The sequence below is a fragment of the Ostrinia nubilalis genome, chromosome 23 (assembly GCF_963855985.1).
Source record: "Ostrinia nubilalis chromosome 23, ilOstNubi1.1, whole genome shotgun sequence".
In the NCBI taxonomy this organism is placed as follows: Eukaryota; Metazoa; Arthropoda; class Insecta; order Lepidoptera; family Crambidae; genus Ostrinia; species Ostrinia nubilalis.
The window spans coordinates 6,239,299-6,263,972 of record NC_087110.1 but is presented as its reverse complement, the minus strand read 5'-3'; the positions used below and the strand labels follow the sequence as shown (position 1 = coordinate 6,263,972).

Below are 24,674 nucleotides of genomic sequence, written 5' to 3'. Positions count from 1 at the left end.
GATACTTATGTATAAACTAATGCACAACTCACGACGCGGTTTGCGCCCGCAGCGTGCGCGGTTGTATGCGGGTCCCGCGGCACCGGCGGGCAACTAGTACTAAAGCCGGTAGCTTGGGGTCATTGGACAAAATTCTACGTGCTCGGAGACCGGGCTTTAGTAGAGTCGCGCGGGCCGCGGTAACCGCAGAGGCTGCCTCTGCGGTTTGCGCCCGCACGCTGCGATAAATGAGGGCTATCGTTTTAGCGCTCACCAGTTATCGCCACTGTAGAGTAAGGTCCTGTCACTTGCTAGTAGCGAAGACAGTGGCACCAACTGGTGAGCGCTAAAGTGGTAGGAGGACTATCGCATTTGCACTCATCAAGATGGCGCTACTGTAGAGTAAGGTCCTGTCAATCGCCAGGGGTGCCAACTGTTAAGTATAAAAACGATAGCCCTCATTCCACAACCGCGGCGGCCGCGGGTGCAAATCCTGCCGTGAGTTCTTAGCCTGACTCGCCAATCGGCTGGTTATCTGGCCCCACTAAAAAGTATCTTCCGTGAACTGCAAAGTACACGACCGAGTATCATAACTCCTTTTCCAAATACGGCACCAATTCCACCGGGTCCGTATTTGGTCCGAACCTCGCTACCGGCACCCCAATCTTGTTCACAATAAACTTGGAGAAGTTCCATTTGATGAAGTCTCCCATAGTTCCGCTCTGGACTGTCTTAAGGAATTTCCATAGAGGGTGCGCATTGTCACCGTTTACGTCGATTTTTTCAAATAGGTCGAATTTGACGCCTCTGTTCGCTGCGAATTTGAAGATATCGTTGTGGGTCCCTGGTTCCTGGCCTCCGAACTGGTTGCAGGGGAAGGCCAGTATACGTAGGCCTCTGGATTCGTACTGCTCATGCAGTTCATTGAGTTGCTTGTAGTTTTTGTCTGTGAGACCGCACTGGGACGCCACGTTGACGATCAGAAGGACGTATCCTTTGTACTTGTCCAGGTGGACCTCTCGCCCTTGGAGATCTTTGACTGTGAAGTCATAAACTGACCTCTCTTGAACCGGTTCTGATCTATAAAAAAAGATGCAAAGTTATGAGAACTTAGGTATTCTGTACAAAGATAAAAACAGGCAACACCAATACCTATTTCTAAGAATGTAAAAATACATCATAATTAGTTTACTTTAGTTTCTTTGTTCCCTAAGTAAATTGTGTTAGGTAAATAAAATAACTTTAGCTTTCACACATTGATAAAGGAGCACAAAGTATTTGTTCCCTGATAGTTTATCAGTTGAAATAACATTGACCAATGGACAACACGCATAAGTTGTAATATTAAGTTAAATTATGACTTAATTTAAAGTTTAGATCACACACATTACACTAGTTTTTATTTCACCTCAATCCATCCAGTATTACCGAAGATAGAGCCTCGAGAAGTTTACGGACTTTTTAAAATTTTCAAAAATTTCCAATATTCGCGCGTGACGTCACAACATGATTTTGCAGCCCCCGCACGTTAACCCATTTACCACTTTTTGTCTTTTTCCAACTAAAATAAAATTTTACCTAACTGAAAACTGTTGTTAGTTGTCATCGTTCAATCACATTTTCAAACTAGGCGCTAAAAAAGTAACCATTATTTATGCCACCTATTGCCAATTTTGTGCAATATGAAACCATTTTTACATTTATGCACTTAAATATAAATTTTCTGGAAAAATAACCAAGTTTGTGTCTCTATGCTCAATAACGAGTAAATAGTCCAGTTATTTGTTAATTTTACTTGGAAAGTTTTCCGGAATTTTTGAAAATTGGTGAATAAATAGATTTCGCTATGTTCTTTCCGAATTTTGTGACCTCGTTTATAGCCGCGCGCGCGCCCGCCTTATTGAAAAAAATCCGCCTTAAAAAAGGTTTTTGACAACTACTTTTTCATTTTATAATTTTTGGGACATAGACAAGCTAAGAAGCTTTGATAAATGTGATAAATTTCATGTAATGTAGTAAGTTAAATAGATTTAGAGTTGTGAAACAGTCAAATTAATGTACCTGCTAAATTGCGAGTTCTTTTTTCTTTGATCATGGCAGGACACGCTGCCGGGTGTCCTAAATATGCTGAAGTATAAAAAAATTCGCGTTGCTGAAGTATACATTTTTTTTGTCTTGTTTGTTTCTACATTACAATAATTGTATCCTACTAATATTATAGGTAAATGCGAAAGTTTGGATGTCTGGAAGTTTAAAATAAAGTAAAGTAATGTTTATTTCTCACCAACATAACAGATAAATGATAACAAACAATCAGGAAAAACAAAAAGTAAGAAAGTTGGTGGGTTGATACCTGAACTAGGAAGATTCCTGTGTCTCAGGTTTGTTACTCTTTCACGCAAAAACTACTCAACGGATTTTGTTGAAACTGTACAATATTATTGTTTGTAACCCAGATTAACAAATAGGCTATAATTTATGCCGATCTGTGACACTAAATTTCACGCGGGTGAAGCCGCAGGCAAAAGCTAGTCGTGAAATAAATAGGAAAGTTTAAGGTTCTGAAACGTGGTCGCTTACTATGGGCCTCATAAGAAGGCTCAAGGTCACCCAAAGGGTGATGGAGCGGGCTATGCTCGAGGTTTCCCTGCGTGATCGAATCAGAAATGAGGAGATCCGCAGGAGAACCAAAGTGACCGACATAGCACGCAGAATTTCTAAAATCAAGTGGCAGTGGGCGGGACACATAGCTCGTAGAGACGATGGCCATTGGGGCAGAAAATTTCTTGAGTGGCGACCACGGGCTGGAAGACGTAGCGTGGGCAGGCCTCCTACTAGGTGGACCGACGATCTGGTAAAGGTCGCGGGAAGAACCTGAATGCGGGCAGCGCAGGAATGTTCATTATGAAAAACCTATGGAAAACCCAAAGGATTCTCGCCTTTGTCCAGCAGTGAACGTCATTTGGCTGTAACGACGAAATAGGAAAGAATGTAACTATCAAAAATCTTCTCTAAAGCAGCATTTTTCCAATTTCGCAACGAGCGCGGCAATCACACTTAACTAACAGACTAACAGAGAGCATAGCGAAATCTATAAATAAATCTATTTTAATCACCAATTTTCAAAACTCCCGGAACACTTTCCAGGTATAGCCTGACCAGGAACATAAAAACCCTGGCATAGAGGCGCGTCAATTGCATTTGATAGTGCAACACTGAGTACAGTCGTACATGTGTTAAATTAATAGGCTAAATTTATGTACCTATCAGGATTCAGGATTACGGGCTAATTTGATATTTTCATAAATTAACAAAAAAAGATGATTAAAGGTAACCTGGTTTAAATAAATTAAATGAAACCATCAATCGAGCTAGTAGGATTTATTTTATTATTCATCAATAATCAAATTCAGAACTTGAATATTCAACTGCAATGTCTGCTCATGAACGCTTCAAACTCGGTACTTCTTTCCCAATTCCATAAAATTCAAAACTTAGAAAGTGACAAAAAACTTTGAAATAGGTAGTTGAAACAGACTTCAGCTAATTTTCATAGTGGACTGTACTATACGATAAACATGTCAGTCAATTTGACAACCTTTGTCGGAAACATTATTCAATGAAAATATTGTCCGAACCCTTAGTATTTCTCTTCGACAAATACATTAACACATTGTGAACCACTTTTCTTTCACGACTATAAAAATATTTTAGCAATTTAATTCACAAAATCAATTGCACACATTTAAAATAAAGTTTGTTTACACTTTGACAACAATAGACTGACATGCAAGATGACATGTCAATGAAGTTTTCAGTTATTGTTGCCATTAAAAGAAATTAGTACCATTAGTTTTCCGCAACATGGCGAGGGTTTTTATGTTCCTGGTCAGGCTATAATCACGTTAATTTGTACCAAACGACTGGACTATAATTTAATTGATATAAAAATTTGGGTAGGTACATCTTCTCAAAAACAAAAGAACTGGTGCTAAAAGGGTTAAGTGACGTTTTGACATTTGTAGAGGGCCTTGTAGAAGGGGAGGCTATGGTGCTGAATGTGGATTAACTCGAGTGTCATAGTAACTTATTAGACTGCTAAGCTTGATTTGATGATAAAAAGAAAAATATTTTATTCAATATACATAGTCTGGTCATAAGTTCTGTCATATGATAATAACTTTTGAATTATGAATGAGGGTTTCAAAAACATTTTTTACTGAATTAGAATTAAAAAGAAAAAATGTGCGATAGTTCGAATTTTATTGTATGTGTAGTGGACGCATAAAGAAGTCCGAACTGCAGTTGTCACGTTGCATTGCTACGCGCCAAAGCTGATTTTCGTTGTGCTGAAAAAATTTAGTTTATCTTTTCATTAAATGATAGGTATAGGTGTACCAGAATCTCATGGCAAACAAAAATATTGAAAAAGTGTGTCTTTCATATGGCAAATGTCTATGGATTTATTGTCACCTGTCAAAGTAAATCAAGTGAACTGTCAGTCGCTGCAGAAATTTTGTAATCTCTTCATGCCTATTTGTTATTTTAGTGAAAAAGTCGAAAAAGCTCAAGCAAGTCATATTGTTTTCAATGTGTATTGTAAAATAAGGCATAATTCAAAGTCAATCTTTGATTTTAAAGCGCGTCGTTGAGTTGACAGTAAGTTGGAGTAAAATTTTTGTATCATTCTTATAATAGCTGCTTTATCGGGGGTTTCAGGTGTATCTCACAAATTGGTGCAGAGGAATGGTGAAAATGTTATGACCATGTAAATAAAATTGAAAAAGATTTCATCAAGTAAGATGTAAGATATAATAATTGAAATGGTGGAAGAGCAATTAATAATAAATACCTACCTCTTTATCTTGATCATCTATTGAAGAAAAGTGGAATCCTTGGAATCGTTTTCTAGTTCTGAATGAAGTGATTAGTTATAAGTATGATACATAATAAAATTAGTTACATAAAGTAATATACGATTTACTTATTTTTCAAGACATTTTCCTATTATTATTACTGACGGGATTACTACCATGTACCTTAGATTTGAGTTTCCAATATTTTGGCACTGTTGCAAGCGTCATGGTCACGGAGTAACTGAAGAAATTAAAACCAGACATCGTTCAGATGTGCGTTCAAAAGACCTGTGATTTAAAAAAACCCACGTTTTGTTTTACAGTAAGCGAAAAAAAAGTGACTTGAAAATGGAATACAAAATGATAAGGTATGGTAAATGATAAGTATTTATCAATGAAGAAGCAGAAATTCAATTTCATGTGTCCTCCATCTAGGCTAGTTTCCATCGTCACTCAAAGTTTGGCTGCGGTCTCAAATTTGGGCTTAATTGAGGTATTTTTTGGGTGAGAGGCATAAGAACTAATGCCGTTTTATATCAAAAATTCATACTTAGAGGTAATCAACCAGGTACAAAGTATTTCCTTGTATGTTAGTCTGCCACTCTTTAGTAAGTCCCGAAATCCCCGCTTCGGCTGCCCCTACTAACCATTCTAACCATTGTACACAGATAATATCTTACATGCAGCTTTTCATGTTACTACGTCACATTTTCAAAATCCGCGCGGAAAATCGCTCCTAGCGGAAGAGCGCACTTTGAGCTTGAATATTTCAGTCATTTTTAAAGATATCAAAAAAGTAAAAATACAGTATTCATTCTAATTTTTTTTAGTTTTTTTTGGCATCTTCAACAAAAATTGTGCGCCATGTCCATTAGGCAGTAGGCCAAAGATTGTTATTCTAAATAAAATTATGATAAGTCAAAACAGTTGTACAAAAATATGAAGGATACTATAAGATTTTTTTTTATAAAAAATGCATTTTATCTCAGTCAATGCCTTAGGTAGGTATGGGAGCGGCGCGGGAGGGTGTTTGTAAGGTCAAATGTCAGCAACACTTCAAATCTCTCAGATTTATATGCTCCGTCACGTCATAGTATGTCAATGTCACCCCTCCCGTGCCGCTCCCATACCTCAAGCACTGATTGAGTTATGTGCTAAGTCCGGTCGCCGAGCAGATAGAATTTCGTACAATGATCTCGAGCTACCCATCCTTATCGCTCACGCGTAATTATTGTTGTCGCGACTGTACGACGGGCGGCCGCAGTGTGTGCGAGCGCGATAGCAATATAATTACGCACGAGCGATAAGAATGGGTGGCTCGAGGTCGTTGTACGAAATTCTCTGCTCGGCGACCGGACTTTAGACTAGAGTTGCCGCGAATAGTGGTTATAGCGAATAGTCGAATACCGATTAATCGCCATTCACTTTGGCGAATAGTCGAATAACTCGACATTACTATTCGACATAAAAACATTAAAATTATTTCTTATTTCTTCTAAGGTTGTGAGAAAAGTTATACATACCTACATAGTAGTAAATTTTGGGCATGTTTTGAAGAATCATCTACAGGGTGGAAACAATAAGTGATCTCACTTGATTATTTCTAAACTACACAAGATATCGAAAAACTGGTTACTGATTCTAAATTTGCTTCACGAGCTCTTTCGAACAGTACCAATAATAGGTTACAAAATAAACTGGAACTATCCGAAAATTCAATGTTTCCAGCTTCCATAATAAATGTATGCCAACCACACAATATTAGAAATGTTATTTCTTTTAATTAAATAATAAACTTAAAATAAACTCATAATTATGCATTCTTATCTAGAATTAGTTATGGCAAACATTAGTTTTAATCCTTACTTGCTATAATATTATCAAGAGATGAGTGCCTTGATTGTGGTAGTACTAAATTTATGGAAGATGGAAACATAGATTTTTTGGATAGATCCAGTTTATTCTGTAACCTATTGTTAGTACCGTTGGATAGAGCTCGTGAAGCACTTTTAGGATCTGTAACCAGGTTTACGATATCTTGTGTAGTTTTTAATATTACGTGGCTTTACCAAATGTATGGAACCTAACAATATACAATGTATCCATTATGTGCAATAAATAAATAAATAAATAAACATTGAATTTTCGGATAGATCCAGTTTATTCTGTAACCTACAATCGATACCGTTTGATAGATCTCATGAAGCACTTTCAGGATCAATAACTAGTTTTTTTATATCAGGTATAATTTAGAAATAATCGAATGAGATCACTTATCGTTTCCACCCTGTATAGAGCAACCTACTAAAGAGCACCCCAAGAGTGCCACTGCTGAAGAAATCGCCCACTACATCGCATTAGGAAAGGCTGACAGAAAAATAAACCCATATGAATGGTGGACTTTGAGTACCAATAAGAATAGATTTCCTATATTAAGTAAGCTTGCTAAACGATACTTAATCACACCAGCAAGCTCTGTTTATTCAGAAAGACTATTTTCCGAGGCAGGTTTATTTACGAGGAAAAACGAAACCGACTTGCTCCCGAACGTGCAGAAAAAAATGTTTTTTTGCACCACAATCTGCCTCTGTTGGATTTAAAATATTAATTAAAAAGCCTAACTAATTTAATTTCATGAATATGATAGGCACAGGTACATTGTTTTATTAGGGAAATAATAAAAATATGATTGTTTTTAACTCATTAGTTTTTTTGTTCACTAAAAGTTTATTTTAGACGACTATTCGCCGAATGCCGAATAATACTAGCTATTATTCGGTATTTGACGAATATCAAAAAAATGTCGAGTAATGCCGAATACCGAATAATAGCGAGTATTCGCGGCAACTGTACTTTAGACCTATATAATAAAGAAATAACTTACGTCACAACATCTTCTTTCTCCCTAAACACCGAGACTGCTTCATAAACATCATCCGCCAGTATCTGCGGATATTGGAGCGCGCCAAAATGGCCGCCGCCATCCACCATGGTGCTGCGGACGTAGTTGGTATACTTCCAGTGCAGTACCGAGTCCGGGTGGAACATCAGCTCGTTCTTGAATTTCAGGCCCCATGTGGGAACTGTTGTCGGGATGCTGGAGGAAGAAATGCTACTGTCAGAAACCATACATAGTCTTCTGTTTCGAAATAGGCCCTGTTGAATCTATATCTATAAAAGCGAAAGGTCACTGATTGACCGACTCATTCACTCATCACGAAATCTCAGAAACTACAAGTGCTAGGAGTCTAAAATTTTTCATGGGGGTTCCATTTAGAACGTAGTTCAGAAATATAAGAGATATCGATTTCGATCTTAATTCGTTAGGTAAAGGAGAATGACCTACACTCTTCAGTCTTCACGCTGGCACGTGTTGGGGAGGCCCAATGTTCCATATTATCCACCTTAGTTGCCTTTTACGTCATCCACAGGAAGAGTGGAAGGTCCTATTCAACTGAACTATGCAATCTACTTAGAACTGAATACTCAACAAGTATCCTCGTTGGATCTCTTGAACTTGAGCCAGGGGGCAGGTCTCGCGAGAGATTTAAGCCAGAGTCAAGTGGTCTTGCATGAGTCTTAAGCCAGAGGTGCGGGGTCTCGCGAGAGACTAACCTTGCGTAAGAGACTTATGCCCGTTTTCACCATCAATCCCTAATTTTTAAGTGACCCCTACGAAAACAAAAATCCTGTTATGTTACCATAGGGGTCACGTAAAAATTAGGGATTGATGGTGAAAACGGGCATTAAGCCTTGCGCAAGAGTGGCGTGGTATGATCACGTGTCACATGTTCGGGACTATTCCCACCTCTCGTTCCCACCACTGCAACTCCTGTGTAGCCAGGATCTACAGCTTGACCGCCACAAAAACCCAACCAATGAAGGTCAAGTTTGTCCCGGGGGAAAGTTAAACTGTCATTGGACCCGCAACGAAATTAATCAGAAGAACATGGGAGGAGTTCGAAATTAAGGTTCGACTTCCCTCCATTGCAAAGCGGATGAGTGTGACATGTTACTCACTCGTCCAGTCTCAGCGCTAAGCTGCGCTTATTAAAGGCCTCAGCATACAGTCGCATACTCGGCGTGATGCAGCGCGTGAGCCAGTATATCATGATGTTATCCAGCAGATACGTCAGCTCATAGGCCTGGGAGGTGGCCGTCACCTTCCCGCTAGTACGAGCCTGCTTAGAACTGAATACTCACCAACAAATAGACTTGAGCCAGGGGTGTCTCACATGAGACTCAAGCCAGAGGTATGGGGTCTTACACGAGACTTAAGCCAGTAGTGTGGGGACTTCCTCGAGACTATAGCCAAGGGGGTCTCGTGCGAGACTTAAGCCAGGGGAGGGGGTCGGTTTCACAAAAGACTTAAGCCCAGTTAGTACTCACTCGTCTAGCCTCAGAGCCAGGCTGCGCTTATTAAAGGCCTCAGCATACAGTCGCATACTCGGCGTGATGCAGCGCGTGAGCCAGTATAATTCATGATGTTATCTAGCAGATACGTCAGCTCATAGGCCTGGGAGATGGCCGTCACCTTCCCGCTAGTACGAGCCTGCTTACAACTGAATACTCACCAACAAATAGACTTGAGCCAGGGGTGTCTCGCACGAGACTTAAGCCAGAGGTGTGGGGTCTTGCACGAGACTTAAGCCAATAGTGTGGGGACTTCCTCGAGACTATAGCCAAGGGGGTCTCGTGCGAGACTTAAGAAAGGGAAGGGGTTTGGTTTCGCGAGAGACTTAAGCCCAGTTAGTACTCACTCGTCCAGTCTCAGCGCCAAACTGCGCTTATTAAAGGCCTCAGCATACAGTCGCATACTCGGCGTGATGCAGCGCGTGAGCCAGTATATCATGATGTTATCCAGCAGATACGTCAGGTGGTAAGCCTGGAGGTGGCCGTCGCCTTCCCGCTAGTACGAGCCTACTTATAACTAAATACTCACCAACAAATAGACTTGAGCCAGGGATGTCTCGCACGAGACTTAAGCCAGAGGTGTGGGGTCTTGCACGAGACTTAAGCCGGTAGTGGAGGGGACTTCTTCGAGACTAAAGCCAAGGGGGTCTCGTGCGAGACTTAAGCCAGGGGAGGGGGTCGGTTTCACAAGAGACTTAAGCCCAGTTAGTACTCACTCGTCCAGTCTCAGCGCCAAACTGCGCTTATTAAAGGCCTCAGCATACAGTCGCATACTCGGCGTGATGCAGCGCGTGAGCCAGTATATCATGATGTTATCCAGCAGATAGGTCAGGTGGTAAGCCTGGAGGTGGCCGTCGCCTTCCTTCTTATACAACCGGTCGGTCCAGGTGGAGTATTTCTCAAGGATGTACGCGGCCAGACCAGCTGGGGAGTCGGTGAGTGCGACACCTGGAATAAAACATTTAAAGCTAGCTGATTAACAAAGTAAATATTTCTAGTTATGGATTATCTATGAGTTAATTTTAAAAATAGGGTAGTTTACACAAATAAAAAACAATTTTAAGACAGTTTCTTCAAAACAAAACACTTCGTTCTAGATGTGAAAGTTCATTGGTGTAAAATATTTATGAAGCTTTGGAAATTAATAAATTGTTTGTTGATGAAGTTATATCATACATACAAAATCTACATTTATGTCGCTTTTCTGACAGTTCCTAAAAAGTAAGTCGTTCGTTCGTTTCAGCCAAATGACGTCGTCCACTGCTGGACAAAGGCCTCCCCCAAGGTTTTCCACAATGACCGATCCTGCGCTGCCCGCATCCATGCTCTTCTCGCGACCTTTACCAGATCGTTGGTCCACCTAGTAGAAGGCCTGCCCACGCTACGTCTTCCAGCCCGTGGTTGCCACTCGAGAACTTTTCTGCCCCAGCGGCCATCAACTACTCTACGAGCTATGTGCCCCCCCCAATGTCACTTGATTTTAGCGATTCTGCGAGCTATGTCGGTCACTTTGGTTCTCGTGCGGATCTCCTCATGATTCGATCACGCAGGGAAACTCCGAGCATAGCCCGCTCCATCGCTCTTTGTGTGACCAAGCCTTCTTATGAGGCCCATAGTAAGCGACCACATTCAGTCGATTGACTAAAGTCAAAGTCAAAGTCAAAATTTCTTTATTTGTTTAGACTAATAAATAGTTCTTACAAATCGTCATTTTGCTCTTAAGGAGCCTCTACATGTCTCATAATCTTTTTACCCTACCAGCGCTTCGAGACCAACATTTGGCAAGTGCTTAGAAGAAGCGCCGCAACAAACTCAGTCACCACTGTCTGCCGGTTAATATAAATAAATAGATAGATAAATAGATTAAGAGAAGAAGGCTTGTTTGCTCACCGATAGTATCAGGCTTGGTGGCCTGAAGGTGCAGGAATCCGGATTCTTCGAGCGCGGACGGCACGAAGTCGCTTAGCGGGTACAGGAGGTTGGCCTCAACCACTGGGTCTACCGCCAATCGGTGCCAGAGGGAACCTGAAATTCACAAGGCATTTAGTTTTTGTAATATTCATACACAAAAGTGATAGGTATATAAATGTCCAACAATGAACCATCCCAGCTAACCAGCTATGATATTGTCAGGAGGGCGCTGCTATCAATAGACAATTTGACACCATTCCCCAATAATTCGAATTCACATTTTTTTAAAAAAGACACTTCATTCTGTTCTTAAAAATATAATTAATTTTCAATTACCTATAAATTACGATTTTCGGTCGCATTGTAATTGAAAAAAGTAGTTTAATTGAGTTGACAAAATAGTGATGTCACTTGCTCGTAGTGCCATACAAAATCTATGGGAGTTTCATTGTGACAGTTTTAAAAAGTACGTCAATGAGGGCTATCGTTTTTATACTTAACAGTTGGCACCCCTGGCGATTGACAGGACCTTACTCTACAGTGGCGCCATCTTGATGAGCGCAAATGCGATAGTCCTCCTAACACTTTAGCGCTCACCAGTTGGCGCCACTGTCTTTGCTACTAGCAAGTGACAGGACCTTACTCTACAGTGGCGCCAACTGGTGAGCGCTAAAACGATAGCCCTCATTGATTGGTGGTGTCAACATGTCTATTTTGGGTAGTTGATTTTAGATTTTTGCCACTTGACGTTTCAAAATCGTGGGACTATAACTTAGGTACGCTCACGATTTGAACAGCAGCACTTCCCAGTGCTGCTGTTCAAATCGTTCATTCCCATGAACAATCCTGCACGATGTCAGGGGGGGGGGGGGCACAGTCTTGCCCAGATGGGGGGGAAGTATGTCCTAGGATGGGAAGCAGTACTTACCAAACAAAACATAAAGATACGCTCTTGGACTGTACAGCAGCACTGGGAAGTTGGTGTGGAAGCCGAGCACGTCGCGCGGGTGCAGCGTGGCCAGCACCGAGCCCACCACGTGGCCCGCGCCGCCGCCCTGCACGTAGTATTGCGAGTGACCCAGGCGACGCATTATTAAGGGTCATGCTATGGCACCTTGTGTAGTTGTAATAGGTCTCATTTTTGAACCGCTGATGTGGGGCAATCTGGCCCAGGAGGGGGAGTGTAACCCAGGAGGGAGACTCTAGCACAAAAGTGGGAAGTGTGGCCCAAGATGGGGCTGTCTGGCCCAGATGGGGGCGCCTAGCCCAGGAGGGAGAGTAGCTCAGGAAGGAGTCTAGCCCAAGAGGGGAAGCCTAGCCAAGGAGGGGGAGCCTATTCCAGGAGGGGTAGTCTAGAAGAGGAGGGGTAGTCTAGCCCAGGAGGGAGAGTAGCTCAGGAAGGAGTCTAGCCCAGGAGGGGGAGTCTAGCCAAGGAAGGGGAGCCTAGCCCAGGATGGGTAGTCTAGCCCAGGAGGGGGAGCCAAGTTCAGGAGGGGGAGCCTAGCCCAGGAGGGGGTCTAGTCCAGAAGGGGGGGGGGGGGTCTAGCCCAGGAGGGGTAGTCTAGCCCAGGAGGGGGAGTCTAGCCCAGGAGGGGGAGTCTAGCCCAGGAGGGGGAGCCTAGCCCAGGAGGGAGAGTAGCTCAGGAAGGAGTCTAGCCCAGGAGGGGTAGTCTAGCCCAGGAGGGGGAGTCTAGCCCAGGAGGGGGAGTCTAGCCCAGGAGGGGGAGTCTAGCCCAGGAGGGGGAGTCTAGCCCAGGAGGGGGAGTCTAGCCCAGGAGGGGGAGTCTAGCCCAGGAGGGGGAGCCTAGCCCAGGAGGGAGAGTAGCTCAGGAAGGAGTCTAGCCCAGGAGGGCGTCTAGTCCAGAAGGGGGGGGGGTCTAGCCCAGGAGGGGTAGTCTAGCCCAGGAGGGGTAGTCTGGCCTAGGGGGAGCAGTACTTACCAAACAAAACATAAAGATACGCTCTTGGACTGTACAGCAGCACGGGGAAGTTGGTGTGGAAGCCGAGCACGTCGCGCGGGTACAGCGTGGCCAGCACCGAGCCCACCACGTGGCCCGCGCCGCCGCCCTGCACGTAGTATTGCGAGTGTCCTAACCGACGCATTAGTAATGAAGGATCACGCTATGGTACCTTGTGTAGTTGTAATAGGTCTCATTTTTGAACTACTGATGTGGGACAACTGGCCCAGGAGGGGGAGTCTAACCCAGGAGGGGTAGTCTAGCCCAGAAGGGGTAGTCTAGCCCAGGAGGGAGAGTAGCTCAGGAAGGAGTCTAGCCCAGGAGGGGGAGTCTAGCCAAGGAGGGGGAGTCTAGCCCAGGAGGGGGAGTCTAGCCAAGGAAGGGGAGCCTAGCCCAGGATGGGTAGTCTAGCAGAGGAGGGGTAGTCTAGCCCAGGAGGGGGAGCCTAGTCCAGGAGGGGGAGCCTAGTCCAGGAGGGGGAGCCTAGTCCAGGAGGGAGAGTCTAGTCCAGGAGGGGGAGCCTAGCCAAGGAGGGGGAGCCTAGTCCATGACGGGGAGTCTAGTCCAGGAGGGGGAGTCTAGCCCAGGAGGGGTAATCTAGCCCAGGAGGGGGAGCCTAGCCCAGGAGGGGAAGTCTAGTTAAGGAGGGGGATTCTAGTTCAGGAGGAGGAGCCTAGCCCAGAAGGGGGAGTCTAGTTCAGGAATAATCTAGCCCAAAAGGGGGAGTCTAGTCCAGAAATAATCTAGCCCAAAAGGGGGAGTCTAGTCCAGAAGGGGGAAGTGTGGCCCAGGATGGGGGTAAAGTCTAGGGGAGCAGTACTTACCAAACAAGACATAAAGATACGCCCGCGGACTGTACAGCAGCACGGGGAAGTTGGTGTGGAAGCCGAGCACGTCGCGCGGGTACAGCGTGGCCAGCACCGAGCCCACCACGTGGCCCGCGCCGCCGCCCTGCACGTAGTATTGCGAGTGACCCAGGCGACGCATCAGTAAGGATCACGCTATGGTACCTTGTGTAGTTGTAATAGGTCTCATTTTTGAACCGCTGACGTGGGGCAGTCTGGCCCAGGAGGAGTCTGACCCAAAAGGGGAATGTAGCCCAGGATGGGGCTGTTTAGTCCAGGTGGGGGAGTTCAGTCCAGGAGGTGAGTCCAGTTTAGGAGGGGGAGTCCAGTTTAGGAGGGGGAGTCCAGTTTAGGAGGGGGAGTCCAGTTTAGGAGGGGGAGTCCAGTCCAGGAGGTGAGTCCAGTCCAGGAGGGGGAGTCCAGTCCAGGAGGGGGAGTCCAGTCCAGGAGGGGGAGTCTCTAACCCACGAGGACTCTCCCAAAAGGGGGAAGTGTGGCCCAGGATGGGGCTGTCTGACCTAGGGGGAGCAGTACTTACCAAACAAAACATAAAGATACGCTCTTGGACTGTACAGCAGCACTGGGAAGTTGGTGTGGAAGCCGAGCACGTCGCGCGGGTACAGCGTGGCCAGCACCGAGCCCACCACGTGCCCCGCGCCGCCGCCCTGCACGTAGTATTGCGAGTGGCCCAGGCGACGCATCAGTAAGGATCACGCTATGGTACCTTGTGTAGTTGTAATAGGTCTCATTTTTGAACCGCTGACGTGGGGCAGTCTGGCCCAGGAGGAGTCTGACCCAAAAGGGGAATGTAGCCCAGGATGGGGCTGTTTAGTCCAGGTGGGGGAGTTCAGTCCAGGAGGTGAGTCCAGTTTAGGAGGGGGAGTCCAGTTTAGGAGGGGGAGTCCAGTTTAGGAGGGGGAGTCCAGTTTAGGAGGGGGAGTCCAGTCCAGGAGGTGAGTCCAGTCCAGGAGGGGGAGTCCAGTCCAGGAGGGGGAGTCCAGTCCAGGAGGGGGAGTCTCTAACCCACGAGGACTCTCCCAAAAGGGGGAAGTGTGGCCCAGGATGGGGCTGTCTGACCTAGGGGGAGCAGTACTTACCAAACAAAACATAAAGATACGCTCTTGGACTGTACAGCAGCACTGGGAAGTTGGTGTGGAAGCCGAGCACGTCGCGCGGGTGCAGCGTGGCCAGCACCGAGCCCACCACGTGGCCCGCGCCGCCGCCCTGCACGTAGTATTGCGAGTGACCTAACCGGCGCATTAGTTGGTGGATCACTCCTGCCACTTCTACTGGACCGAAGCCTGGCCGGGACGCCCCCTGGCGATATCAGAAAGAATAGTGGTATAAAAGAATATCTACCATGTATATCAAGAAATTTATTTATTTGTTTAAACTTTTAGCAAATACATACATACAATGCACTGTGGCGGACTTAATGCCGGATGGCATTTTCTGCCAGTCAACCACGGATCATTCAGAAAGAGTAAGGCGGTGCAAAAAATTTACATTTTGGATAATATACCTACTTTTAGAAATTAATATGAACGGACTTTATAGTCAGCTAGACTAGCTCAGTAGGAAATGGGGAGTAGAGATGCTTAGACAATAGTGTCGTATGATTTTATTTTAGATAGTTATTCTGGCCCGCAGTATAAGTGCGGGAGATCACTGAAGAACGCCATAAGGCTCGGTGAGAGCTCAGAGAACCATTTTTACTATTCGATCCCAATAAAATTTTCTCAATGCCTGGAACATCTGATCAATTAATGTTTTCTCGCATATTATGGTCATTCTCGATGGACTGGTAAAAATGTTTCCCCAAATGGATGCGGCCTGCGATCAGGTCTATCTAGTACCATCTCTCGCATCATGCACGATTTTACGTTGACCTGAATTCAGTGAACGAGTCCTTGAATGGCATGCTTTATAAAAACCTCCCGCACCATAAGTGCTGAACAGAACAACCAATGAAAATGACCCATTAGTTAGATATTCTCAGTACGCTCAGCACACTATTATTATAAACTTACATCAGAATACCCGACGCCCGGCAAGCTAGGCACGATGACTTCGAACGTGAAGTCGCGGTCGTCCCGCGGCTTCATCAGCTCCGGGATAACGCCGTAGAAGTCGCAGAAGGAGCCCGGCCAGCTGTGCAGCAGGAGTAGAGGCAACGTCTGCGGACGAGTTAAGGTGCATTTTACTTTAACAACATTAAGGTCCCTCGTCCACGACGACTTTTTGTAGCGATGAGGTAGCGATTCTGTCGCGCGTTCGCATCGATACAGTCGTAATACGGTCGCTAGCTGTGTGCCCTTGCCTACCGCGCTTCTGTCGCGACTCGCGATGTAAACGCGATTCATTCAGTAACCCTCCCTCCGTTCTCTCCCCGATGTCGTCCGACACGGTCGTGCATTTGCATAGATACAGTCGCGATGCTGTAGCGCGTAAGTAGCGCGTTGGCATCACTTCTGTAGCGTTTACGAAACGCGCGACAGCATCATTACAAAAAGTCGCCGTGGGCGAGGGCTCTAAGATGCTAATTTCAGCCTGCGGTCCTAATGTCAGATAGACTTCCAGACCCAATGTAATGTTGAAGCACACAAAACTTTTGTAATATGCGGGATTCAATTAGGAATAGAGCTTAATGATGTAACATTTGCGATAGAATCTAACTACCTAATGTAACAATCTAACAAAAATAGTGTAACTATGCACTTTTGCAATTAAACCAGTGTTTGGTACCAGGGTTCGAAAATATCCGATATTTATTATAAATATCAAAATATCGGATATTTATGATATATATCCGATATACAGGGTGTCCCGTAATGTAACGTCAAGCCGAAACTGGGTGTTGAGGCAAGTTATGCTGGTTATCAGAAAAATATAAAAAAAAATCTATGTGGCATTTTGTCAAAATAATAGGCATTTAAAAAAAAACAAAAAATTCTACTCCCGGTGACGGTCTTTTTACTCGTGTTGCCACAAATCTTCACTTTTTCCAAATTTTTTTTCTGTTATGTAACCCTGAATAATGCTTCTCTAAATTGTTATCAAAATTACAAAACCAGCTGCTCCAGCTTGGATGAAATAAATACATTATTCCCAAAAAAATTTTCAAAAAAAAAATTTTGCCTAGTTTAAACTGACTGTACTGAAAAAAAATTGTACTATGCGAGTGTGGCAAGTGACGTCATAATTTGGCGCATTTAGTAAGGATTCCAAAATGGTATAAAACTTGGTAAATTTTTGCTGTAATTGTCGACAATTTTTGTTTTTTTGGAAATAATCCCGTTTTTAACTTTATCTACCTTGGTTAAAAAATATTATTCCAATGTGCCCAAAATTCAAGTTTCCATGACTGACTACCGTACAGTCAGTCACAGAAACTTTTGTCACTATGACAGTAATTAGTAGTTGACATACTGTGACAAAAGTCACCCGTGCGTGCGCGCCGTTACTACCTGCTCTGCCTGCACTTGTACTAGGTAACAGGGATAATAAGGATATGAAGTTTCGGTTATGGATACGGTTACGGATATTAGAATAATATTATACCGGTTTCGGTTACGGTCACGGGTATGAAATCATTTCAGATTATCTGAAAGTTTTGGATAATTTCGGTTACGGAATTATTAGAATTTCAAAAATGTAGGTATAATTCAAATAGCAAGATGCTGCGTGACCCACATGGCTACTTTATGTACCAACTAAGACGACACCTATGTATGATAAAGGTAAAACAGGCTGGCATATTAGATGGTGCCAGGGAATGCCAGACAAGTTGGTAACAAATATTAAGATTTAAGGTACAATTCCAAGACGGGCCGCAGACCGCAAACTGCAACCGCAAACTGCAAAACTCTATGAAATCGGCAGCGCGGCATTGCAGCTGCGGCGTGTATACTGCAGATTTCATAGAGTTTTGCAGTTTGGAATACTTGTACCCTTAGACTCCGCCTTTATCCGAAACTATCCGTAACTTTTGAATCAGTTTCGGTTACGGTTATGGATATTTTTTTATTTCGGATATCCGATAGTTTCGGTTATGGTTACGGATATCCATAACATCCCTGCTTGGTAAGATGGCCCTCTCCGTCCCGCTCATACCTTTTAAAATGGCTTCTCCACCTCACTTAAGCCAGAAAATTGAATTTTGGGCACATTAGAATAATAATTTTTAACCAAGGTAGATAAAGTTAAAAACGGGATTATTTCCAAAAAAACAAAAATTGTCGACAATTACAGCAAGAATTTACCAAGTGTTATACCATTTTGGAATCCTTACTAAATGCACCAAATTATGACGTCACTTGCCACACTCGCGTAGTACAATTTTTTTTCAGTACAGTCAGTTTAAACTAGGCAAAATTTTTATTTTGAAATTTTTTTTGGGAATAATGTATTTTTTTCATCCAAGCTGGAGCAGCTGGTTTTGTAATTTTGATAACAATTTAGAGAAGCATTATTCAGGGTTACATAACAAAAAAAAAATTTGGAAAAAGTGAAGATTTGTGGCAACACGAGTAAAAAGACCGTCACCGGGAGTAGAATTTTTTGTTTTTTTTTTAAATGCCTATTATTTTGACAAAATGCCACATGGATTTTTTTTATATTTTTCTGATAACCAGCATAACTTGCCTCAACACCCAGTTTCGGCTTGACGTTACATTACGGGACACCCTGTATATCAACTTTGATATATATCAATTTTGTATGAAAGCCATAGTATTATTTTATTGTATTATTCATGAATAATAAATAATAAATAATAATAAATATCTTTGGACAATCTCACACAGCGCCATCTAGCCCCAAAGTAAGCAATTAATATGCTTGTGTTATGGGTGCTAGCTTAACGGATATACTACTTATATACTTTTTTTTTTTTTTTAATACATACATATTATACATAGTAACACCCAGACCCGTCACAGAAATTAAAATTCATCATTTCAATTTCTGCCCGGCCGGGAATCGAACCCGGGACCTCTCGGCATAGTAGTCCGTTCTGAACCACTACACCAAACGGCCGACGAATACCATTGCATATGTGTTATATAAACATGTTTTTAATGTTTTTAAAACTTAAAATCAGACAAATAAAGCAAAAACATAAAATATCTTTGAAATACGGCAAAATCAACTAAAAAAATAAAAATCTTATGTCAAAAAGTACAAATACAGTAACAAATTTTAAAAGTTGATATAGGTATATCATCAAAACCGGCTTGATATATATCGGATATACAGTGTGAGTCACGTTAAAGTGTACATATGAAAATAGATGAAACTAGATCTATTTTTATCGACAAAAAAGAGGTCAAAATTTTTTTGAGTTTTTTTTTTATTTTTTTATAGAATTTTTTTTCTTCAAATTACTTATTATAAAGAAAACGTAATAACTTTTAAACTAAGCGGTATATCCTGATAAAATAAAAACAGTAATAATGCTAAATAACAGGCAATACTAAAAAAATACATAAAATACACAAAAAATGCCAACAAATAATAAAAAATGATACTTTTTGAAAAAAATCTGCTTATAAATTCGTATTTTTTTGGTTATTTGATAAATTTCTCCAAAAAATGCCCCTATAACAGGTGGTTTTTATTACTTTTTATTATTCTCTATCGTATTATCTTTGTAAAACCAAAAATTGCATGTCTCTATCCCTATCACAACATTTGCTATGATCGTTTGAACAAAGGCCTGCCACAACATTATTCTCTGCTAGAGGTAGAGACAATTTTAATTTTAACTAAAATGCTTATTTTACTTCGAAATCTTTTGTTGTTATTTGAAATCTAACTTGTCTTTATCAAAATTACAAATCTAGAGCCATTTTCAGTTTCGTTGTTAACGAAGCGTTGAATGGCGCGCCCGGAGAGGCTTAGTTTAAACGATCATTGCAAACGTTGTGATAGGGATAGAGACATGCGATTTTTGGTTTTACGAAGGGAATACGATAGAGAATAATACAAAGTAATAAAAACCACCGGTTATAGGGGCATTTTTTGGAGAAATTTATCAAATAACCAAAAAAACACGAATTTAAAATCAGATTTTTTTCAAAAAGTATCATTTTTTATTGTTTGTTGGCCTTTTTTGTTTTATTTTTTGTATTTTTTTAGTATTGTCTGTTATTTAGCATTATTACTGTTTTTATTTTATCAGGATATACCGCTTAGTTTAAAAGTTATTACGTTTTCTTTACAATAAGTAATTGGAAGAAAAAAAATTCTATAAAAAATTAAAAAAAAATATCAAAAAAATTTTGACCTCTTTTTTGTCGATAAAAATAGGTCTAGTTTCATCTATTTTCATATGTACACTTTAACGTGACTCACACTGTATATCTTGATATACAGGGTGTTTGGCGCATCGTGTGCCAAAATGATTTGGCGGATAGAATGGGTCATTTCCTATATTTTCAGCCCCCATAACACGTTCCATGTCAGGCGGCTACTTTTATATTAATTTTTTTAGTAATTTCACCAAAATACCCAAATCGCATCATTTAATTTCGATTTAAAAAAAAACTACTAGGCGTAGCCTCAAAGTAAATATTTTGTTTTGACGTGCATTGATGTAGGGTTGCATCAAATCTAAATTTACTGGCAAATATCATCCAGTTTTTTTTTAATTCAGCTTTGAAGTTTTCCTAAAAGTTAAAAATGGACTGAACATTTAAGTTTACATGGCTATAAAAAAATAAATAAAAGAGATAGCGATCTTCGGATTTTATCAAAACTTCTCTAGTCTATCCCCATTTAAACGGTATACTAATCTTGCTTAAATAATAACAATAACTTCACAAATTCCTTAAATTAGTGCATTGACTCTACTCGGACTGATTTGCGAAATTTGTGTTTATAGCCCCTTTTGTGTGAATAGCACGTTATTAAACACCTACCAGGTAAAAATTATTTATCTTATGCAATGTTAAAACCTTTACCCTATCGTTTTTCAATGTGGATTTCTTGAAATTAAAGACGGAAATAATTATTTTGATCGTTTATTAATTATTACAAATTTTGTTCAAAATGACCGTCTCGGCAACGTATACACTCACGACATCTTCTTCTAATTTTAACTGTTGTCGTATGCAGCCACATTTCTCTTTTTATTACTACAAAGGCGTTTTCTACTCGTGGATTGGAAGAGATGGCCCTATACAGTGGCCTGCACGTTCCCCAGACCTAATTCCGTTAGATTTTTACGTCTGGGGACGAGCTAAAGAACTGGTGTACGTAACGGATTCAAACAATAGAAGAACTACAACAACGAATAGAAAACGCCTTTGTAGTAATAAAAAGAGAAATGTGGCTGCATACGACAACAGTCGAAATTAGAAGAAGATGTCGTGAGTGTATACGTTGCCGAGGCGGATATTTTGAACAAAATTTGTAATAATTAATAAACGATCAAAATAATTATTTTCGTCCTTAAATTCAAGAAATCCACATTGAAAAACGATAGGGAAAAGGTTTTTACATTGCATAAGATAAATTTTTTTTACCTGTTAGGTGTTTAATAACGTGCTATTCACACAAAAGGGGCTATAAACACAAATTTCGCAAATCAGCCCGAGTAGAGTCAATGCACTAATTTAAGGAATTTGTGAAGTTATTGTTATTATTTAAACAAGATTAGTATACCGTTTAAATGGGGATAGACTAGAGAAGTTTTGATAAAATCCGAAGATCGCTATCTCTTTTATTTATTTTTTTATATCCATGTAAACTTAAATGTTCAGTCCATTTTTAACTTTTAGAAAAACTTCAAAACTGAATTAAAAAAAACTAGATGATATTTGCCAGTAAATTTAGATTTGATGCAACTCTACATCAATGCACGTCAAAACGAAATATTTACTTTGAGGCTACGCCTAGTAGTTTTTTTTTAAATCGAAATTAAATGATGCGATTTGGGTATTTTGGTGAAATTACTAAAAAAAATAATATAAGAGTAGCCGCCCGGCATGGAACGTGTTATGGGGGCTGAAAATATAGGAAATGACCCATTCTATCTGCCAAATCATTTTGGCACACGATGCGCCAAACACCCTGTATATCCCTTGATAACCTTCCTCGAACCCTGTTTGGTACACTGTCTCCCAAAAGTTATATTTGGTAATTTTATGATATAACATACTTATGCATAACATTTGTGAAAATAAAATAAATATGTACAAACAACTCACCATAGCACTTTGCGCATCCTTCTTAGGCTTGACATGCATAAAATGTATCTTCAACCCCTGTATCTTTGTCATGTAATGATCGTACTTGTTCAGATACCTCTCCCGGTCTTGGAAACTGTAGCTGTTCTTCCAGAAGTCCAAAAACCGTGTCAGGAAGTCTGTGTTCATGCCGTATGTAAAACCTGAGCCTTCAAGGGGTTTTGCCAGCGGTCGTGTATGAAGTAGTCTTTGACGGAGGTCGTATACCATCTGGTGATCAAGGGTGAAATGTTATGAAAATGTCGACTTAACAAAAAATTACAGAAACGCTTAAAACCTCTAGTGCTATAAGGAATACGCATGATTTATTTATTTTTCTTGTGACATATTTTTATTCTTGGTGGTTGTAAGAGTTTAAAGTTTTAAATTCATTACAGTAGGTAATTTAAGAGCGCAGAAGTTCAGACATCTGTAAATATGGAATGTGTGCACAGCTTTAGCGACGAGACAACAAAACACTTGATACAATGGCGTCAATTGCCGATATCATCGTAGGTTATGCCTGTATGAGTACATCGTTATTTTTAGTTTAAAAACTAATATCAGTATTGAGATAAATACTTTTCATTTTATCTGCTTGAAATTCAAAATGAGTGATAATTTGGACTAGATAAGGAGTATAAGCATTCCAAACTATTCTAATCTGATTCATCTGACCTGGAACGGTTGCTTTTTATCAGTAATATTGAATATTAGCTGTAATGTAACACAATAAAGAACTTTTCGATTCAAAACAATAGTTATGGAAGCAATACTACTGATTATTGAGTTATTAAAATTAATGTGTCCAACCAAAGAAGTTCTTCTACTTGCATTATTAAATGAAAAAAAAAAAAAGCTTATACTTACATCATCATTGAATTCGATGCGAAATTGTTCAATAGCAATACCCTCATTATCTTCTTGATCATTTGCGTATGGCCCCCACCACTGGCTATAATCAATTTGCGGAAGTTCTGGTGGAGTTGTTAACCATTTGTATGCATAGTACGATGCAAGGGCAACCAATATTGATAGAACTATTAAGAAGATTTTTCCGAACTGAAACAAATATGAGGATTTTTAGTTGATTAATTACTTTTGGAGATATATTAGATCATCTTGTCTGAGGGTGCTACAATGAGAGCTATTATCATCAGACTAAGACTTCAAATGTTCAATTACTACTAACACCCATATTCACAAACATTACTTTGAGGTCTCACAGTGCGTGTGGATGCACAGAGTGACACATGAACCAATCACGGAGCTTCATTCAACGCTGTGCATTCAATTTTCTGCTACACTTAAGCAAGCATTGTTTGTGAATACGTGCGTAAGACTTGTATACTTAAAAATATACATATAGATTATAATATAATATAACTCTATTTACATCTATAACATGCTCATCATGTTTATTACAGAACATTTGATTCTAACAAGATTTCAACTTAAAATGGCAACCAGTACTTATTGTAGTTCACATAACTGAATGGTTAATGAAATAGTTAAGAATCTTGTCGGACATAACTGTATGTGATGAAATTAATGATTCTCTTCCTTTTCTATTGGAAATATAGTATGAAATTATAGTAAAAGAATAGTGAGGTTACCAATTTAGAAAAAAGTTTATTGTAAACTAAGTGTAATGACTAAGTTTTGATTCAAATAAATTGGACCCTTACCGAAACTGCTTTCTTCTTCTGTACTTTATCTTTTACCTTTTTCGACATCGTGCACTTCAGAAGTAACTGGTGTACAAAGAAATTAAAGATTAAATTTGTGAGTGCCGACCGGCTAAACAATCCGAAACTTAATACTTTATAGAAACATATTAACTATGTGGAAAACTCACATGTATGTATTTAAAAACAATTTTGAAATAAAATTGATTTAGATATTGTTGAAATTATTGCACTACATTTGCGAATTTTAACTAAAACATTGTCTGAAAAGTTTAGCAAACACCACCCGGCGAACGGCAGACTGACAGACTGAAACTAAACTAACTTTGCTTCTCTTTTTAGCATTACAAGTATGATACTCCGTGTGAGTGTGACAAAAAATCATGAGACAACTCCTCACAAAACTGTCAATGTCATTGCATTTAAGCAAAGAAGTTCAAAAATATAGAGCTAGGAGAGACTTTTTGAATTCATCAAAAAATTTTTTTTATTCGGTCTTGTCGGTAGGAAACGATCTCTTCCAGACACAGTGAGGAGTATTTTTACTATAGTGAAAAATTAATAATAAGACAAAGGGTGTTAAAATTTTGGCAAGGTGGGGTGGGAGTAGCGTACAAGAGAAGGGGTAGGCGATTCAGAAATCTTACGAGATGGGTTGCGGCTAGGGTTGCCAGGTCCAAAATCACAAAAGCCGGACTTTGTGCTTCATTTGGCCGGACATTTTACCCTAAAAGCCGGACATGTGACGGGGGGGGGGTGCAATTAGTGTTAGATCATGGTGAGTACCTACTATCAT

The 24,674-nt window shown here is 40.8% G+C and overlaps 1 protein-coding gene across 1 annotated transcript; it reads right to left on the bottom strand.

The window, feature by feature from the left end:
- Positions 1–215: 215 nt before the first annotated feature.
- LOC135083369 (juvenile hormone epoxide hydrolase-like) lies at positions 216–24,188 on the bottom strand. Its single transcript, XM_063978111.1, has 9 exons — positions 23,879–24,188; positions 23,061–23,252; positions 22,173–22,421; positions 15,993–16,139; positions 15,060–15,279; positions 11,139–11,273; positions 9,965–10,196; positions 7,720–7,932; positions 216–1,059 (listed from the first exon to the last, which is right to left on the bottom strand). Exons 1-9 carry the CDS (start codon positions 23,924–23,926, stop codon positions 567–569), a joined length of 1,929 nt encoding a protein of 642 aa, XP_063834181.1. The 5' UTR covers positions 23,927–24,188; the 3' UTR covers positions 216–566.
- Between the last annotated feature and the right edge of the window lie 486 nt (positions 24,189–24,674).